Below are 16,572 nucleotides of genomic sequence, written 5' to 3'. Positions count from 1 at the left end.
AGTTGGGATACATATTGCTGATGAGTTTCATAGCTATCTCCATCCTCTGATACACCAAAGCACAGGTCTATGGGTAATTTTGGTTCTTGTTCAAACATTAAGAAATATGGGGTGACTTTTGTAGCATCATTTTTTGTGGCATTGTAGGCGTGCACCAGATATGCAACATGTTGGCTCCAGGTTGCTTTCTGCTCTGGTCGCAAAGTTCCCAACATATTTAATAGGGTTCGGTTGAACCTCTCTGGCTGAGGATTACCTTGCGGGTGATAAGGCGTTGTTTTAGACTTTTTAATTTCCGCTATCCTTAGCACCTCCTTCAGAAGATGACTTTTAAAGTCCCGCCCCTGATCCGAGTGTATCCGGGCTGGAAATCCATAAACTGAGAAATATTTCTCCCACAGTACTTGAGCAACCGTGGTGGCCCTCTGATTACGCGTGGGATATGCCTGCGCATATCGTGTATAATGGTCAGTTACTACTAGAATGTTCCCAATATTCCTCTTGTCTACTTCTAAAGACAAGAAATCGATGCATACCAGTTCCAAAGGTTTGGTGCTGGTGATGTTCTTGAGATATGCAGCCCTCGTGGGCAGAGTTTTCCTTTGAACACATCGAGCGCAGGTCTTACATTTTCTGCGAACATCTTTAGCCATCCGAGGCCAATAGAATCTACTACGAAGAAGTTTCAGGGTCCTCTCCATCCCTAAATGTCCAAAGTTATTATGCAGGGCCCTTATGGCCAGGGCTCTGTACTTTTTTGGCAGCACTAGCTGTGCTCGTTGCTTTTGTAAAGGGTCTGTGGTCACTTGATGTAGCACTCCCTGAATCAGTTTTAGTTTGGTTCATTTTCTTAATAGTAGTTTACCCTCCGGGTTAGGTGGGACAACCACAGCTGGGCTTCGCCCCTTTCTTTTGGCAAGTAGTGTATCACGAATGCCAATATCTTGCAGCTGGGCTTTTTGCCAGTCAGCCGCATTGAGCATGGGCAAAGGAGATTGGTCCAACGCAATATAGTTCACTGAAGCAGAAGGCACGCATTTAGGGGGCAGGCCCAAAGCTTCTGCAGCACATCCATGAAGACTCTCATGGGACTCTGGCTCCCGGCGACTCACACTGCAAATAGCCCTTACTCCATCTGTGGGTATTACAGCAACTTCTGGTGCCTGTGGACGCCTGGACAATGCATCTGCATCTACATTGCTTCTTCCTGATCGGTATTGAATGCTGAAGTCATAGCTAGTCAAAGCGGCCACCCATCTTTGCCCTGTAGCATTTAGCTTAGCACTTGTTAACACATAGGTCAGTGGGTTGTTGTTTGTCCACACCTGGAACTGAGCACCATATAAGTAGTCTCGAAATTTTTTAGTGATGGCCCATTTTAAGGCCAAGAACTCCAGCTTGTGAGTGGGATAGCGAGTTTTACTATTAGACAGTCCTCGGCTGGCAAAGGCTACAGGTTTACGTCTTTTTTCCACTCCCTGGTACAGTACTGCTCCCAGACCCTCCAAACTGGCATTAGTATGCAGGATAAATGGCTTGCTTGGGTCGGCAAAGACTAGGACTGGAGCATGAGTTAGGCAAGTAATGATTTTTCGAAAAGCCCTTTTACATCTCTTATCCCACCGTGGCCCAAATGGTTCGAAGGGGCCATAGTGTCTCTGCACAGGAGGCTTTGGGGACCTTCCCTTATTCTTGGTCTTAGATTTGTTTTTGCTGGACTGGTATTCCCTGGTAAGATCATTTAGAGGTTTTACAATCGTAGCATAGTTTTTCACAAATCTGCGATAGTAGCCACTAAACCCAAGAAAGGTTTTGAGTTTTTTGTAGTTACTTGGACATGGCCATGTAGTGAGGGCTTTTATTTTATTGGGATTAGTACTTACACCCTCTTGGGACACGATGTGACCCACATACTTCACTGAGGTCCTGCAGAACTGGCATTTGTCAATTGAAAGCTTTAAACCATAATCCTCTAACCTATCAAGCACTTTAAGAAGTCTTTCTTCATGCTCCTCCAAGGTTCTTTCAAACACTATCAGGTCATCCAAATAAACTAACACTTGCAGTAAATTCATGTCTCCCACAACTTTTTTCATAAGACGTTGAAATGTGGCAGGTGCTCCAGAGATCCCTTGGGGCATGCGTTCAAACTGATAAAACCCTAATGGGCAGATGAAGGCTGTCTTCTCCTTATCTGCTTCACCCAGAGGGATCTGGTAGTATCCACTCCGAAGATCCAACACAGAGAACCACTGGCTTCCCAGCAAACAGTCTAAGGCATTTTGGACTCGAGGCATTGTGTACTGGTCAACCACAGTACGGCGGTTTAGGGTGCGGTAGTTAATACACATTCGGATTTTCCCATTCTTTTTACGGACCACCACAATGGGTGAGGCATATGGGCTGCGGGACTTTGTAATGATGCCATTTGCAGCCAGCTTCTGAAGATGTTGTCACACATCTTCCATCTCGGAGAGGGCAATCCTCCTAGATCTCTCCCTGAAAGGTCGAGAGTCATGTAGTCTGATGTTGTGCTTTACTCCTTTTGCACATCCCACATCCCACTCATGCAATGAGAACACCTTGGATTTTTCACAAAGTTTCCTTCTTAGGCGATTTTTCCACTTCTTGGACAACGGTGAATTTCCAAAGTCAAACTTTGCAGGGTCTATTGGCGGAACTTGAGTCTCACACTGGGGTTTTACAATTGATTCAGGCTCAAAGAGATCCGCTATCTTTTGTCCTTGCTTCACAACAACATCTCGACTTGTTTCATTAGCAATCAGTATAGTCACCTTTTCCTGGGCTTCAGCAGGTAGGGTTATGACTCCACTGGGGACCAGCACTCCTTCCGGGAGCTCTCCTTCAACCGGCTGCTCTACCATTGCTAATGCCCCTTTACTGCCTTTCAGCCGAGTACTCATGACAAGCACTTCTTGCTCCGTTCTTGCAGGCACTACTAACGGGGTTGTGCCCATGTACTTTAGCGCCCCAATCGGTAGCTCAGATGTCTCCTTTTTAGCACCCTCAATCTTCCTATAGGCTTTAGCACAAAGCGTATGGATTATCAGGGTATTCAGGTACTGGTCCCCAGCCCGTCGTTTGCAGTAATTTGCGAGCACCTTGAAGAGACTGGAGTTGGTCCCTATCAGCACAGACACATCAGAGGTCCCTTTAGGGTCAGGGCATATTAATGCAGCTGTGTCCACCTCTTCTCTTACCCCAGCAACCTCCTCTGGGAATTCCAGGTGCACTATGACATACCCTTGGTAGGGGTATTCATCCATGCTGAGGCCACACAGACCAACGCCAGTCAGTGGCTGTATAGGCAGGTGCCTAAGCATTTGTTGGTAGAATGACTGAAATATAATAGTCACTTGAGATCCAGTGTCAAGCACGGCTTTACACTCCACCCCTTCAATCTTCACCATGACCTCTGCTCGAGGCCCTATCAGTCCTGCGGGGATCCCAGCTGGACAGTCTTTTCTGGGGGAATTTTCAAATTCTGCAGGCCTGGGTGGTCCCCGTCCCTGGACTCTTTGGCAGCTACCGGATCTCTTCCAACTGATCCTCAGCTTTCCATACACTAAGGAGGGGTTTTTTTTATTATGGCACTTGGCAGCACTGTGTCCATCCTGACCACATCGGTAGCAGAAGAATTGTCCTTTCCCTCTTCGCCCAGATGGGATGGTGGCTCTAAATGCTGACTTCTCCATCGCCACGGTCAGAGGCTCCTTATTTCCGGAAGTCTTAGCTCGGTCAATGGTGCTTTGCAGTTCAGCTATTCGTTCTGTCAGGACCTGCACTTGTTGGGCAAGTTCCTCTGTGGTGCTCACCATCAGTACACTGGCCATTTGCAGTGGTGTTGTGCCGGCTGGCTCCAATGTTTGGGCTTCCCAAAACTCGCTGGCAGCCTGCCTTTCTTCCTCTTCTCTGACCTCCTTTATTAGCTGGGAATAACTTGGGGGATGTTCCCGTCGTTCTCTTAGCCGGAGATGGAGTAGAATCGAGTTCTGATATTGAGCTCCTCTTACAATTTGAGCCAGTCTGGTCCGATCCATTTGTTCAGCAGTCACTGCACCCCTTATGACAGCTCTCTGAAGCAGTCTTTTCAGCCTCTGTATATAGGCTGAAATCTTCTCGCCAATTTGCTGTCGGGAATTAAGGAACTTACAGTAACTGTCTTCAGGGCCCTCTACACTTCCAAAGGTATGATCAAGGGCCTCTAGGCAGTCCTTCACACTGACCCCAGGGTCAATGAGCTTCAGGGTGCGAATCACATTTAATGCTGGGCCACTAAGGCTCTCTATCAGACATCTTCGCTTTTCTGCATTAGGTACGGCCCACTCCTGCAGCATTTCAGTGGTATGCTCCAACCAGGGTTCGAACTCCTCTGCCCCAGCAAATAACCTTAACTCACGACAAGAGTTTGACCTAGCATGGGACAACACAACCTTTTCCAATATTTGCCCCAGTGCTTTTGTCCAATCATTGGCTGAGGCTGTGGCCCCTGAGCTAGAGGCTGCAGGGCCGGGGCCCAACAAACCCGACATATTAGCCATTATACAAACAGTAATTTCCTCAAAATATAACCACAATTGTTTCCCAATGCAGGGGAACACTCACCAGGTGCTTGCGAGGGGTACTGACCCAGGGGATCCCGGACGAGCCCCCAAAAATGTAACCCTTTTGCCCATCTAAGTTGGCAGCAACAAGGGCCGGGTTCTGTATCTAGGGGTTTCGTTTCAATAACGCAATGCAAAACCGGCTCGAGCCCCCACCCAGTGACCTGGGACAATTACATACCACCCCCTGGGCACCTTTAAGAGGCAATACTTCCCCTCTTGCAAGCACGGAGTTTGAGTGTAACAGAAAATGTTTAATAACATGAGGTAAACAACATCAGCATTAAATGGAAAAAACACCACAACTAGAGTTTTTAGACCAAACCATGAGCGAAGACCCACCCCAGCAAATTGGGCCGTGTCCTCTCCCGTTGGTTCTTGAAACCAGCGACCCAAGAATCACCAAAGTTCCAAAAGTCCACCAATCCCAAAGTCTCTTGGGTCCAGCAACCCAAGAATCACAAAAGTCCCAAAAGTCCGACAACCCCCCAAAGTCTCTGTCCATGATTAGTGCAGCCCCAGAGTTCAGGGGGGGGGGGTGAGCAGGGTGTTAAGGGGCACCTTACGTGATCCGAGGCCAACCGGCTGCTTCTTCGTGGGGTTCCACTGCAGCCTTCACCACGAACTGCTCCACTCCACCCGCAGTCCCACGAACTGCTCTGGCAGCTGCTCCGCTCCGCTCCGCTCCGCTCACCGACCTGTGAGCCGCGCTGCTCCGCTCCGCTCCGCTCACCGACCTGTGAGCCGCTCCGCTCCGCTCACCGACCTGTGAGCTGCACCGCTCCGCTCACCAACCTGTGAGCCGCTCCGCTCCAGCCGTCCCTTGGGTCGCTCCCACAAGGCTCTGCTCTGCTAGCTGCTCCTCCAGCCGCTCCGCTCCGCTCACTCCCCGCTAAGCTAAGTTAGCTTAGCTATAGCTTCAGGCTCCCCCACTAGTTAACACAGCCTCAGTGATCTTAGCTCTTAAATAGCTTTAGCTCTTTTGTGATTTCAGCTCTTAGTGATTTTAGCTAGTAGTAGGGGAGCCCCAGTGCTGGTGCACCATTGGCCCAAAGTGAACTCAGCTCAGCAGTCTGTAACTAGACTCCTAAGGAAATCAAAGTTAGCTCTGACATTCAACAGTGAAGAGAGGAGGTAGTGCAATTGGTGTTTCAACCCCCTTGGGGAGGGGGCCACACCATCAGGTAAAAATACCTGTCCCCATCCTCTCTCAATTCACTGGGTTTTGTAACCCATGCCCCTTGACAAGCAAATGCTACTTAGGTAATGGTGAATGACTCACTCAGTCCTTCTGTCATACAACAGTTCCACTGGCCTTGATTCACAGAATCAGGGTAACAAAACTTTATTCTTCCTGCCCCAATAACAGAGAAACTGGGAATCCCACACCAGCCAAAGTAACCACTTTGAGTTGCTGTGGTTTTATGCCAGGCGAGTGGGTGTGCCTATGCAAACAAGATCAGCCCCTGAAGTTCTTTTCCACCCTCGCCATAATTCACCACCAGATGTCAGGGTAGAGCTCATCCTGACTCTGCTTACACTAGCATTGCATGGCACTTCAGATCAGCTGTATGTGCCGAACAATGGAAACTTACTTAAAATTGTGTAGCTGATGGCTGAGTTTGATGCTGTACTCCAGGAGCATCTAAGAGTCACCACCCAAGAAATGTACACACACCACCATCTTGGGAAAACAATTCAAAATGAGATCATACAGTTACTGGCAACAAATTCAAACAGAAGATTGTGGCAGATCTGAAGTCAGCAAGATATTACTCTGTTATTCTGGACTGCACACCTGACATCAGCCATATGGAACAAATGACTTTAATGATGCGTTTTGTAACAACAACAGAACCTAGTGAAAATGTCCCTGCAATGGTGACTGTCAGAGAGCATTTTCTAGAATTTGTTGACATTGATCATACTACAGGAACTGATATGACAAATGTGCTTCTTAAAAAGCTGGAAGATACAGGAATTGCGAAAGCTGACATGAGAGGTCAGGCCTACGATAATGGTGCCAACATGAGAGGAAAGAACAGAGGAGTGCAGACACAGATCAGAGAGTTAAACCCTCAAGCTTTTTTTTTTTTGATCCATGCAGTTCTCATTCATTGAACTTGGTGGCCAGTGATGCAGCATCAGCTTCTAGTGAGGCTGCTGAATTTTTTTAATGTAATTCAAAGCATCTATGTATTTTTCTCTGCATCAACTCATCAATGGCAAATTTTGAAGCAACATCTGGGAACATCCTCTCTTTACAGTGAAACCACCGAGTTCCACATGATGGGAATGTCGAATGGAGGCAATAAAGCCTATCAAACACCAAATTGGGAAGATAGATGATGCCATAGTTGCCATTATGGAGGATAATGCTATGACAGGTACTGTTTGTGGGAGAACAGTGGCAGAGGGAAATGGAATCACTAGAAACATACATAACTTCAAATATCTGTGTGGCTTAGTGTTGTGGCATGACATACTGTTTGAAATAAATGTTGTAAGCAAGAGACTCCAAGGTGTTGATCTTGATATATATCTGGAGCAATGGAACAACTGGACAAAGCAAAGTCATACCTACAGTCTTACCAGTCAGATGAGGGATTTCCAAACGTTTTGAAAAGTGCACCGAAGTTGGCAGAGGAACTTCACACTGAAGCTATTTTCCCACCCATTCAAGAATACAAGAGTCACCAAAGAAGAAGACATTTTGATTACAAGGCACGGCATAGTCCCATAGGAGACCCCAAACAATTCAAAGTTGAATTCTTTAACCAGGTGTGGCGGTGCGACGACTCACCAGCACGCGCCTCCTGCTGGACGTCTCGGGAATTAGCTTTATTTTTCCAGCCCGGAGCACCCTCTGCAGGCTGGTGTCTCACCTGCCGCTGGCCCCGTGTCCCTCCCAGACCCCGGTGTCCTTTGCCCAGGGGTTCTGCCCACCACAGTACCCCCTCACTCTGGGTCTCCCAGATGTTGAGAAGAGATATCACGTTATGCTGTGGAATCATTTTCCTCTCATGGAGCATCTTCTGTCCCAACCACAATTCCATACTTTTCCTCCAACGGTTATGCTGCTTAGTTACATGAAAGTGCAGACTTCTCTTCTGCAGACTAAATAACCCCAGTTCCCTCAGTCTCTCCTCGTAAGTCATGTGCCCCAGCCCCCCTAATCATTTTCATTGCCCTCCACTGGACTGTCTCCAATTTCTCCACATCCCTTCTGTAGTGTGCAGACCAAAACTGAGACAATACTCCAGGTGTGGCCTCACCAGTGTCAAATAGAGGGGAATAATCACTTCCCTCGATCTATTCTCAATGCTCCTACTAATATAGCCCAATATGCCGTTGGCCTTCTTGGCAACAAGGGCACACTGCTGACTCATATCCAGCTTCTTGTTCACTGTAATCCCCAGATCCTTTTCTGCAGATCTGTTGCTTAGCCAGTCGGGCCCCAGCCTGTAGTGGTGCATGGGATTCTTCCTTCCTAAGTGTAGGACTCTGCACTTGTCCTTGTTGAATCTCATCAGATTTCTTTTGGCCCAATCCTCCAATTTGTCTGTGACCTCCAGGTCACTCTGGACCCTATCCCTACCCTCCAACGTATCTACCTCTCCCCCCAGCTTAGTGTCATCTGCAAACTTGCTGAGGGTGCAATTAATACAGATCATTAATAAAGATGTTGAACAAAACCGGCCCCTGGACCGATCCCGACATTGTTTTCTATTTTCTATTTTTTGCTGTGAAAGAGGAAAATTGCAAACCAGAAGGCCTGGAGCCCGCCAGTGCAGCCTCAAAACTGGGCAATTCTCACCGGGAAAGAGTGAGCCACGCTGTCTAAAAGAGGCACTGATTCAACCCATGTCCCAGGCAGCCTCCACTGGTAAAACTCCTGTACAGCTCTGGCCACACTTGATAGCTTCCCTTTTCTAGCAAAAATCTCTTGGAGGATGGCAGGGTGAACACTATATATCATTCCTGAGAGCGAATCCCAACAACTTGTGTGTGTATGTGTGTGTGTGTGCGTGTGAGAGTTGGGGAGGTGGGATTCACAGGCACAAGAGAGTATTATGTTAAACCCTTTGCCAGTGGAAGTGCCAGATACTGTAAGAGAGAATTTCCATTGTATGATGATCTAAGGTGGTACAAGAGTCTTAACCGTCTTGTGTGTGTGAGAGCCATGTCTCCACTTTGATAGTGTCTCAGTGAGTTTCATGAGGAAGTTCCTTTCTCAATCTGGGAAGCGCACACTACTCCATCTGCATGACCACACAGTCTAAAAGAGATGTAAATCAGAGCAAGGAGCCTGCCCTTTTTTCAGATGGTTAATAAAATTCTTTCTACCTTTGATCCTGGATCCTTCTCTTCCCATTTTATTCAATGTCTACATGGCATTCTATTGAACTTTCTGGTACTACTCTTAAACATCTTGGATCAGAAGCCAGTGCATCCAGCAGTCTGATCTCTTGTTTTGAATCCTACCTCATAACTGCTTGTTTCATTTCTAGAGGATGTCTTATATCTTCTGTTTCATCACTTATTTTATTAGGTGCCTCAAATCTCCTCCTTTTCCCTCTATTCTTCTCCATGAGCCTGTTCCCTCTACCTTTAGCTTTAAATGTGGACATTTGTGCAGGTGACTTTCCATTTTACATCTTCCTTGGCTAATACCCATCCATTTATCTGCCTGTCTTAACTTTGCCAGCTCCTGATTACACCATATGTTACTACTGAGTGCTTCAATGACTGAAGATCTCCACCTGTGTAAGGAGTCTTCTTTGTCCCATGACACTAACTTCCATTTATTCTATTCAAAACTGTTTTCCTTGCTTTCTAAATTTTCCATGGGTTTTCTTCGTTTTGCTTTCCAGTCTCATATAACCTACATAACCACTAATAGTTAATTTGGCTGTTCCAACCTTGGTCTACTTTCAATATTTTCCATGAGCCTGTCTGAAATTTGCGGTCATTCTTGTACCTGTGCTACACCAGTTATTGAATCTGATACAATCTTTGTCTTCCCACTGAGTTTTCTCTCTTTATATCTTGCCTTAGAACATTTTTGTCTTCATTTTAGGTTTTAATTGATTCTCATTGTAAGCTACCATTCAAGTGTCTATGCTATAGTATATAAAAATGCACTATTGTATTCATCCTCCTATTTCAATATTCAGTTATTTTTTTCAGCATACCATTTTTTAGAATTAAGTCTATATTAACTTCATATTTTGGAATATTAATTTAAAGTTTGAACTGGCTGTGTTGGTCATAGTATCCTTACTCATAGAAAAAGGGGCAAGCTCATTTGGGCTTTTGAGATTTCAAATCATTGCACTTTCCCTCTGGCTTCCAGGGTATTTGATCGATATCGCCCGCGGGTCTGGAACAGACAGCCTAACTGAACCAAAGTGTGAAATATCCTGCACATTCTGGTACACTTCAGAAGTCTGACTTACTCCTCTGCATGACCATGTAATCCAAAGCCACAACCTAACCCTAAATGATAATTTATTGTTAAGAAACCAGAGAGACCCCAAGCAATAGTTGTCAAACATCCTAAAAGGAGAGGGTGAGTTGTCTGCAACAATCATTACTAATTAAAATCTGTTTCATGGTCATTACTTCACAATTGAAATTGTAGAATGACATGTACAAAATATAATGCATTCCATTCCAATAAAAAGTGAAAAATAGCAAAGCCTGCAAATAGCTAAATAAAGCATGGTGAAAGCCTTTGCTTCACCTGATTAATAAACGTTCAAACTTGAGAGCCTAACATTAAGCACCTGAATAAGCAGTTTGATTTTCAGAGGCGCAGAGCAGTCACAGCACCCATTGAAATACATCTTGGATCCCCCACTAAAACGTAGAGAAAACATGGAAAAGGTAACTTAATAGTTTCGAAAGAAAATAAGTAGGGCATGGGAAATACCAGAAAAAAAAAGTATATTGGTAGCCCAATGTGAATGTATGATATCTGGTTTTGGGAGAAGAGTTGAGAAATGAGTTAAATAGTGGGCAGTTGAGTCATGGGATGAAAGAGTCCTTTCCAGATAGAGAACTTCAGTCTTTGAAGCATTATGTGATATATGTGCTGCTGTGAAATTTTGACCAAACCGGCAATGGCTCTCTTCCTCTTTCTAAACAAGATGATTTTCGTGTAATAATTTTCATATTTTTCTTTCCCACTTCCTTTTACAAGCTGATATCTTATTTATAGTGCAGCTGACTAATGTTAACACTGTTTTATAGGAGATAATAGTGGATGAGCAAATATCTTTGACATGGTCCATGGAAAGCCAAATTATCTGGACATATCACAGGAGTGCTGTAAGTAATACCAGATGAAAAAAAATCAATACACTTCTCTATTTTAATTTGATTACCATTTTGACTTAATATTGATCAGATTGAAATGCTTAATCTATTTTATACTTCTCAATTATTCCATTAAATGAATGTATTAACCTTTATTAAAGGGCTCTCTAGGCTATTAGATCAGCTCAGTTGCCTATGTTTTCCAGAGCACAGAGTTTTTTGCATGCACACAAGCATGGAGCAGAAGGGCACAGTGTGAAAAATGCTAATGTATTTGGTCACTTGTGTCAAGTTGTTATTTTTAGGACAACTGTGCAGAATTCAGTAATTCTCTTTCGCAGAGGATTTAGAAATTTGGTCTCGTTCCAATTTGGCTGCTGAAGAACTGGAAGTCAGGGCTCCCCAGCCAGGGCCGGCTCTGGCTTTTTTGCCGCCCTAAGCAAAAAAGCCACCCGCCGCCCCTCCCCCTCCCCAGCGCGGCAGGGGAGGGCGCCGAGCCCGGCCGCGGGCCCGCAATCCCCAACCGGCCAGAGCGCCGGAGGAGGGCGGAGAGCCCGGCCGGGGTTCTCCGCTCTCCCCGGCGGCCAGAGAGCCGGGAGCAGGGCGGCGAGCCCGGCCGGGATCCCACTCTCCCCGACCGGCCGAAGCGCCGGGGGGAGGGCAGCGAGCTCGCTGCGGCTCCGCTCTCCCCAGCGGCCGGAGCGCCGCGGGGAGGGCGGCGAGCCCAGTTGCGGCCCCGCTCTCGGGCCGGAGCACCCCGCCGCGCCGCCCTCCTCCAGGCGCAGCCCCAAGCACATGCTTGGTGGGCTGGTGCCTGGAGCCGGCCCTGTCCCCAGCAGCCCACCAAGTGGGCTACTGAGGAGCCAGACAGGTAAGCTGGCAGGAAACCAGGCAGATTCACATCAGAAACCTGCATGGGTACTGTCAGACTCATGCCAAAATTGAACCGTCTCTGCAAAATGTTTCAATGAAAATTGTTTCATCAGAGAATTTCTGAAAGTATTAATTTTTAGATGTACAGCTATAAGACACACAATGGCTCTTGCCCTGAAGCACCCATCCCAATACTAGCTTTTCATATGTACAAGCTTATATGATTTAAGTTTTGCTTCTATCTTTTTGTGTTTGCTTTCACAATTTTTAAAGCGCTAAGATCCAATGATGTTTATTTCACACTTGTGCCTTCTGGCTGGGTTGTCACTATAAGGAATCAAACCTTGACCTTTGGGAGGTTAACATATGAGCCTCTACTGCCAGAGCTAACCTCCTTCCCTGTGCTATTAGCCAAGATTGTAGTAGGCTCATCAATCTCTAGTTGGCCTAACTACCACCAGAGGGGGACCAAGAGCCACACCAAACAGGCCTGGCTTCCATTTAAAAAGATTGATCGTTAGAGCCCTGTTATCATTGAGGAAAGCCCATTATTGTAGGACTGATATGAGTGTAGAAGCAGCATTTGTAGGTTCCTCTTCCTGAACACTCCCAAGTCTTTCCAAAACTAAGATGGAGGGGCATCATCATCAAAAATCTTCATATAAAGCAAAGTTGGGTAGGAGTAAGAAATGCCATAATGGAACAGACCAACACGGTCCATCTGATCCAGTATCCTGTCTCTGATAGCATCCAGTATCAGATGCCTCACAGGCAAGTGCAAGAAACTGGAATAGATAGTTATGGAATCATCTGCCAATAGGGGACAGTTTCTTTCTAATATCCCCCTTTAAGGTTGGCTTATGCCCTGAAGCATGGTGTTCATAGCTTTTCCAATTTTTTTTTTAATCCTTACTAATATAACTCTGGATGTTCTTGTGATCCATATAAATATCCACTCCTTTTCTGAAGGAAGGTCTTAAAAAGACACAAGTCTGTATTAAGCAGATCATAGTCATCCCTATGTTACAGTCATAAATGCTTTTTTTTCCCCCTCTAGGTCTCCTCCAGTATCCAGAAATTTGTGATTGCATAGAAACTGAACTAGAATGTGTAGATGTTAATTTAAAATCTGTTCCACTTGTTTCAAGCAATGTAACCCTACTGTAAGTAAACCTCAATATTGTACATGCATAAATACAACTTCCTGCCTTTCTTTTCCTCTCTGAAATAAAAGTGCTGTAGAAACAAATGAGATGGCTAAACACAACCTGAATATGTTTGTAGAATTTGGGGAAAATCTGCTGTCCCACCATGTGCATAGGACGTCATATTCCCTACTATCGCCTACACTTCTTTGTATCACCAAAAAAAAAATGGTTAAGGGTAAGAATAATGGTGCTGACCCTTAGAACATAAGAACAGCCATACTGGGTCAGACCAAAGGTCCATCTAACCCAGTATCCTGTCGTCGGACAGTGGCCAATGCCAGGTGCCCCACAGGGAATGGAACAGGTAATCATCAAGTGATCCATCCCCCGTCACCCATTCCCAGCTTCTGGCAAACAGAGGCTAGGGACACCATCCCTCCCCACCTTGGCTAATAGTCATTGATGGACTTGTCCTCCATGAATTTATCTAATTCTTTTTTGAACCCTGTTATAGGCTTGGCCTTCACAACATCCTCTAGCAAGTAGTTCCACAGGTTGACTGTGTGTTGTGTGAAAGAATATTCCTTTTGTTTATTTTAAACCTGCTGTCTGTTAATTTCATTTGGCGACTCCTAGTTCTTGTGAGAAGGAGTAAACAACACTTCCTTATTTACTTGCTCAACACCAGTCATGCTTTTATAGACCTCTATCATATCCCCCCCTTAGTCGTCTTTTTTCCAAGCTGAAAAGTCCCAGTCTTATTAATCTCTCTTCATATGGCAGATGCTGCAGACCTCTAATCATTTTTGTTGCCCTTTTCTGAACCTTTTCCAAGTCCAATATATCTTTTTTGAGATGGGACGACCACATCTGCATGCAGTATTCAAGATGTGGGCGTACCATGGATTATATAGAGGCAATATGATATTTTCTGTCTTATTTATCCCTTTCTTAATGATTCCCAACATTCTGTTCACTTTTTTGACTGCTGCTGCACATTGAGTGGATTTTTCAGAGAACTATCCACAATGACTCCAAGATCTCTTTTTTGAGATCAGCTAATTTAGACCCCATCATTTTATACATATAGTTGGCATTATGTTTTTCCAATGTGCATTACTTTGCATTTATCAACATCAAATTTCATCTGCCATTTTGCTGCCCAGTCACCAGTTTTGAGAGATCCTTTTGTAGCTCTTCACAGTCTGCCTGGGTGTAGCACAGTGCAGACTCACCCCTGCAGCGCCTCCTGCTGGTCATCCTCAGGAATTAGCTCTTCGACCCAGGAATGCCCTCTGCAGGCCGGTGATCTGCTTGCCGTTGGCCCCCCCGTGTCCCTCCTAGGACCCCAGTGCCCTTATCTCAGGGTTCTGTCTCCTGCAGTACCCCACCATCTTACTGGGTTTCCCCACCCCAGGGGAAGCCCCACCCCCATATCCCCACGTCGCCCCAGTCATGGCTACTGCTAGTCTCCGTTTAGCCCCTGCGCCCTGGGGCGAACTGCAGTCTATCAGCCGATCATCATAGGCAACACGGGGTTTGGACTGGCTGCCTTTACCCACACTCCGGCTGCCCCTCTGCAAGCCCAATGCCTAGGTGGGCCTAGAACTAGGCCCTGCAGCCTGGGGAGTTGCTCCTAAGGCCTTTCCCCAGCCCTGCCTCCCTCTAGGTCCCCTGGGTGAGTTCCCAAGCAGCCAGGCCTGTCTCCCTCTCAAGTCAGAGAGAGACTGCTTTCTGCTTGAGCTCCTGGCTCAAGCCTTTATAGGGCCAGCTGGGCCCTGATTGGGGCGTGGCCCCAGCTGAGCCTGCTTCCTCCCAATCAGCCCAGGCGTCTTGCCCTTCCACAGCCCTCCTCCAGGGCTGTTTTAAACCCCTCAGGGCAGGAGTGGGTGACCATCCCGCTACACTGGCACTTAAGTATCTTGAGTAGTTTTGTATCATCTGCAAATTTTCCACCTCACTGTTTACTTATTTTCCAGATTTATGAATAAGTTGAATAGAACTGGGCCCAGTACAGACCCCTCAGGGACACCACTATTTACCTCTCTCCATTCTGAAAACTGACCATTTATTCCTACCCTCTGCTTCCTATCTTTTAACCAGTTACCAATCCATGAGAGGACCTTCCCTCTTATCCCATGACTGCTTACTTTGGGGAGGGACCTTGTCAAAGGGTTTCTGAAAATCTAAATACACTATATCCACTGGATTCCCCCTTGTCCACATACTTTGTTGAGGGACCTTGTCAAAGGATTTCTGAAAATCTAAATACACTATATCCACTGGATTCCGCCTTGTCCACATGCTTGTTGACCCCCTCTAAGAATTCTAGTAGATTGGTGAGACATGATTTCCTTTTACAAAAACCATGTTGACTATTCCCCAACAAATTATATTCATCTATGTGTCTGACAATTTTGTTCTTTACTATAGTTTCAACCAGTTTGCCCAGTACTGAAGTCAGGCTTACTGGCCTGTAATTGCTGGGGTCACCTCTGGAGCCCCTTTTAAAAATTGGCATCACATTAGCTATCCTCCAGTCATTTGGTACAGAAGCTGATTTAAATGATAGGTTACAAATGATAGATAGTAGTCTTGCAATTTTGCATTTGAGTTCCTTCAGAACTCTTGGGTGAATATCATGTGGCCCTGGTGACTTATTACTGTTTAGTTTATCAATTTGCTCCAAAACCTCCTCTAATGACACCTCAATCCGGGACAGTACCTCAGATTTGTCACCTAAAAAGAATGGCTCAGGTTTGGGAATCTCCCTCACATCCTCAACCATGAAGACCGACGCAAAGAATTCATTTATTTTCTCCGCAATGGCCTTATCATCCTTGAGTGCTCCTTTAGCGTCTCGATCTTCCAGTTGTCCCACTGGTTGTTTAGCAGGCTTCCTGCTTCTGATGTACTTTAAAAAACATTTTTTGCTATTACTTTTTGAGTCTTTGGCTAGCTGTTCTTCACATTCTTTTTTGGCCTTCCTAATTATATTTTTACACTTCATTTGCCAGAGTTTATGCTCCTTTCTATTTTCCTCACTAGGATTTAACTTCCACTTTTTAAAAGATGCCTTTTTGCTTCTCGGTGCTTCTTTTACTTTGTTGTTTAGCTCTGGTGGCTCTTTTTGGTTCTCTTATTATGTTTTTTAATTTGGGGTATACATTTAAGTTGACCCTCTATTATGGTGTCTTTAAAAAGTTTCCATGCAGCTTGCAGGGATTTTACTTTTGGTGCTGTACCTTTTACTTTGTTTAACTAACCTCCTCATTTTTGTGTAGTTCTCCTTTCTGAAATTAAGTGCTACAGTGTTGGGCCATTGTGGTGTCTTCCCCACCACAGGGATGTTAAATTTAATTATATTATGGTCGCTATTACCAAGCGGTCGAGCTATATTCACCTCTTGGACCAGATCCTGTGCTCCATTTAGCACTAAATCAAGAATTGCCTCTCCTCTTCTGGGTTCCAGGACTAGCTTCTCCAAGAAGCAGTCATTTAAGGTGTCAAGAAACTTTATCTCTGCATCCCGTCCTGAAGTGATATGTACTCAGTCAATATGGGGATAGCTGAAATCCGCCATTATTATTGAGTATTTTATTTTA

At 45.5% G+C, this 16,572-nt stretch overlaps 1 protein-coding gene across 1 annotated transcript in view; it reads left to right on the top strand.

Moving 5' to 3' along the window:
• Positions 1-16,572, top strand: part of RXFP2 (relaxin family peptide receptor 2) — a 68,328-nt gene that overhangs the window by 14,430 nt on the left and 37,326 nt on the right. The window contains 2 exon segments of the mRNA XM_065581352.1: positions 10,881-10,958; positions 12,877-13,057. Of these exon segments, the coding sequence (XP_065437424.1) occupies positions 10,913-10,958; positions 12,877-13,057 (227 nt within the window). The 5' untranslated portion in view covers positions 10,881-10,912.

The sequence above is a fragment of the Chrysemys picta genome, chromosome 1 (genome assembly GCF_011386835.1).
Source record: "Chrysemys picta bellii isolate R12L10 chromosome 1, ASM1138683v2, whole genome shotgun sequence".
NCBI classification, from domain to species: domain Eukaryota; kingdom Metazoa; phylum Chordata; order Testudines; family Emydidae; genus Chrysemys; species Chrysemys picta.
This window is presented reverse-complemented; position numbering and strand designations above follow the sequence as displayed.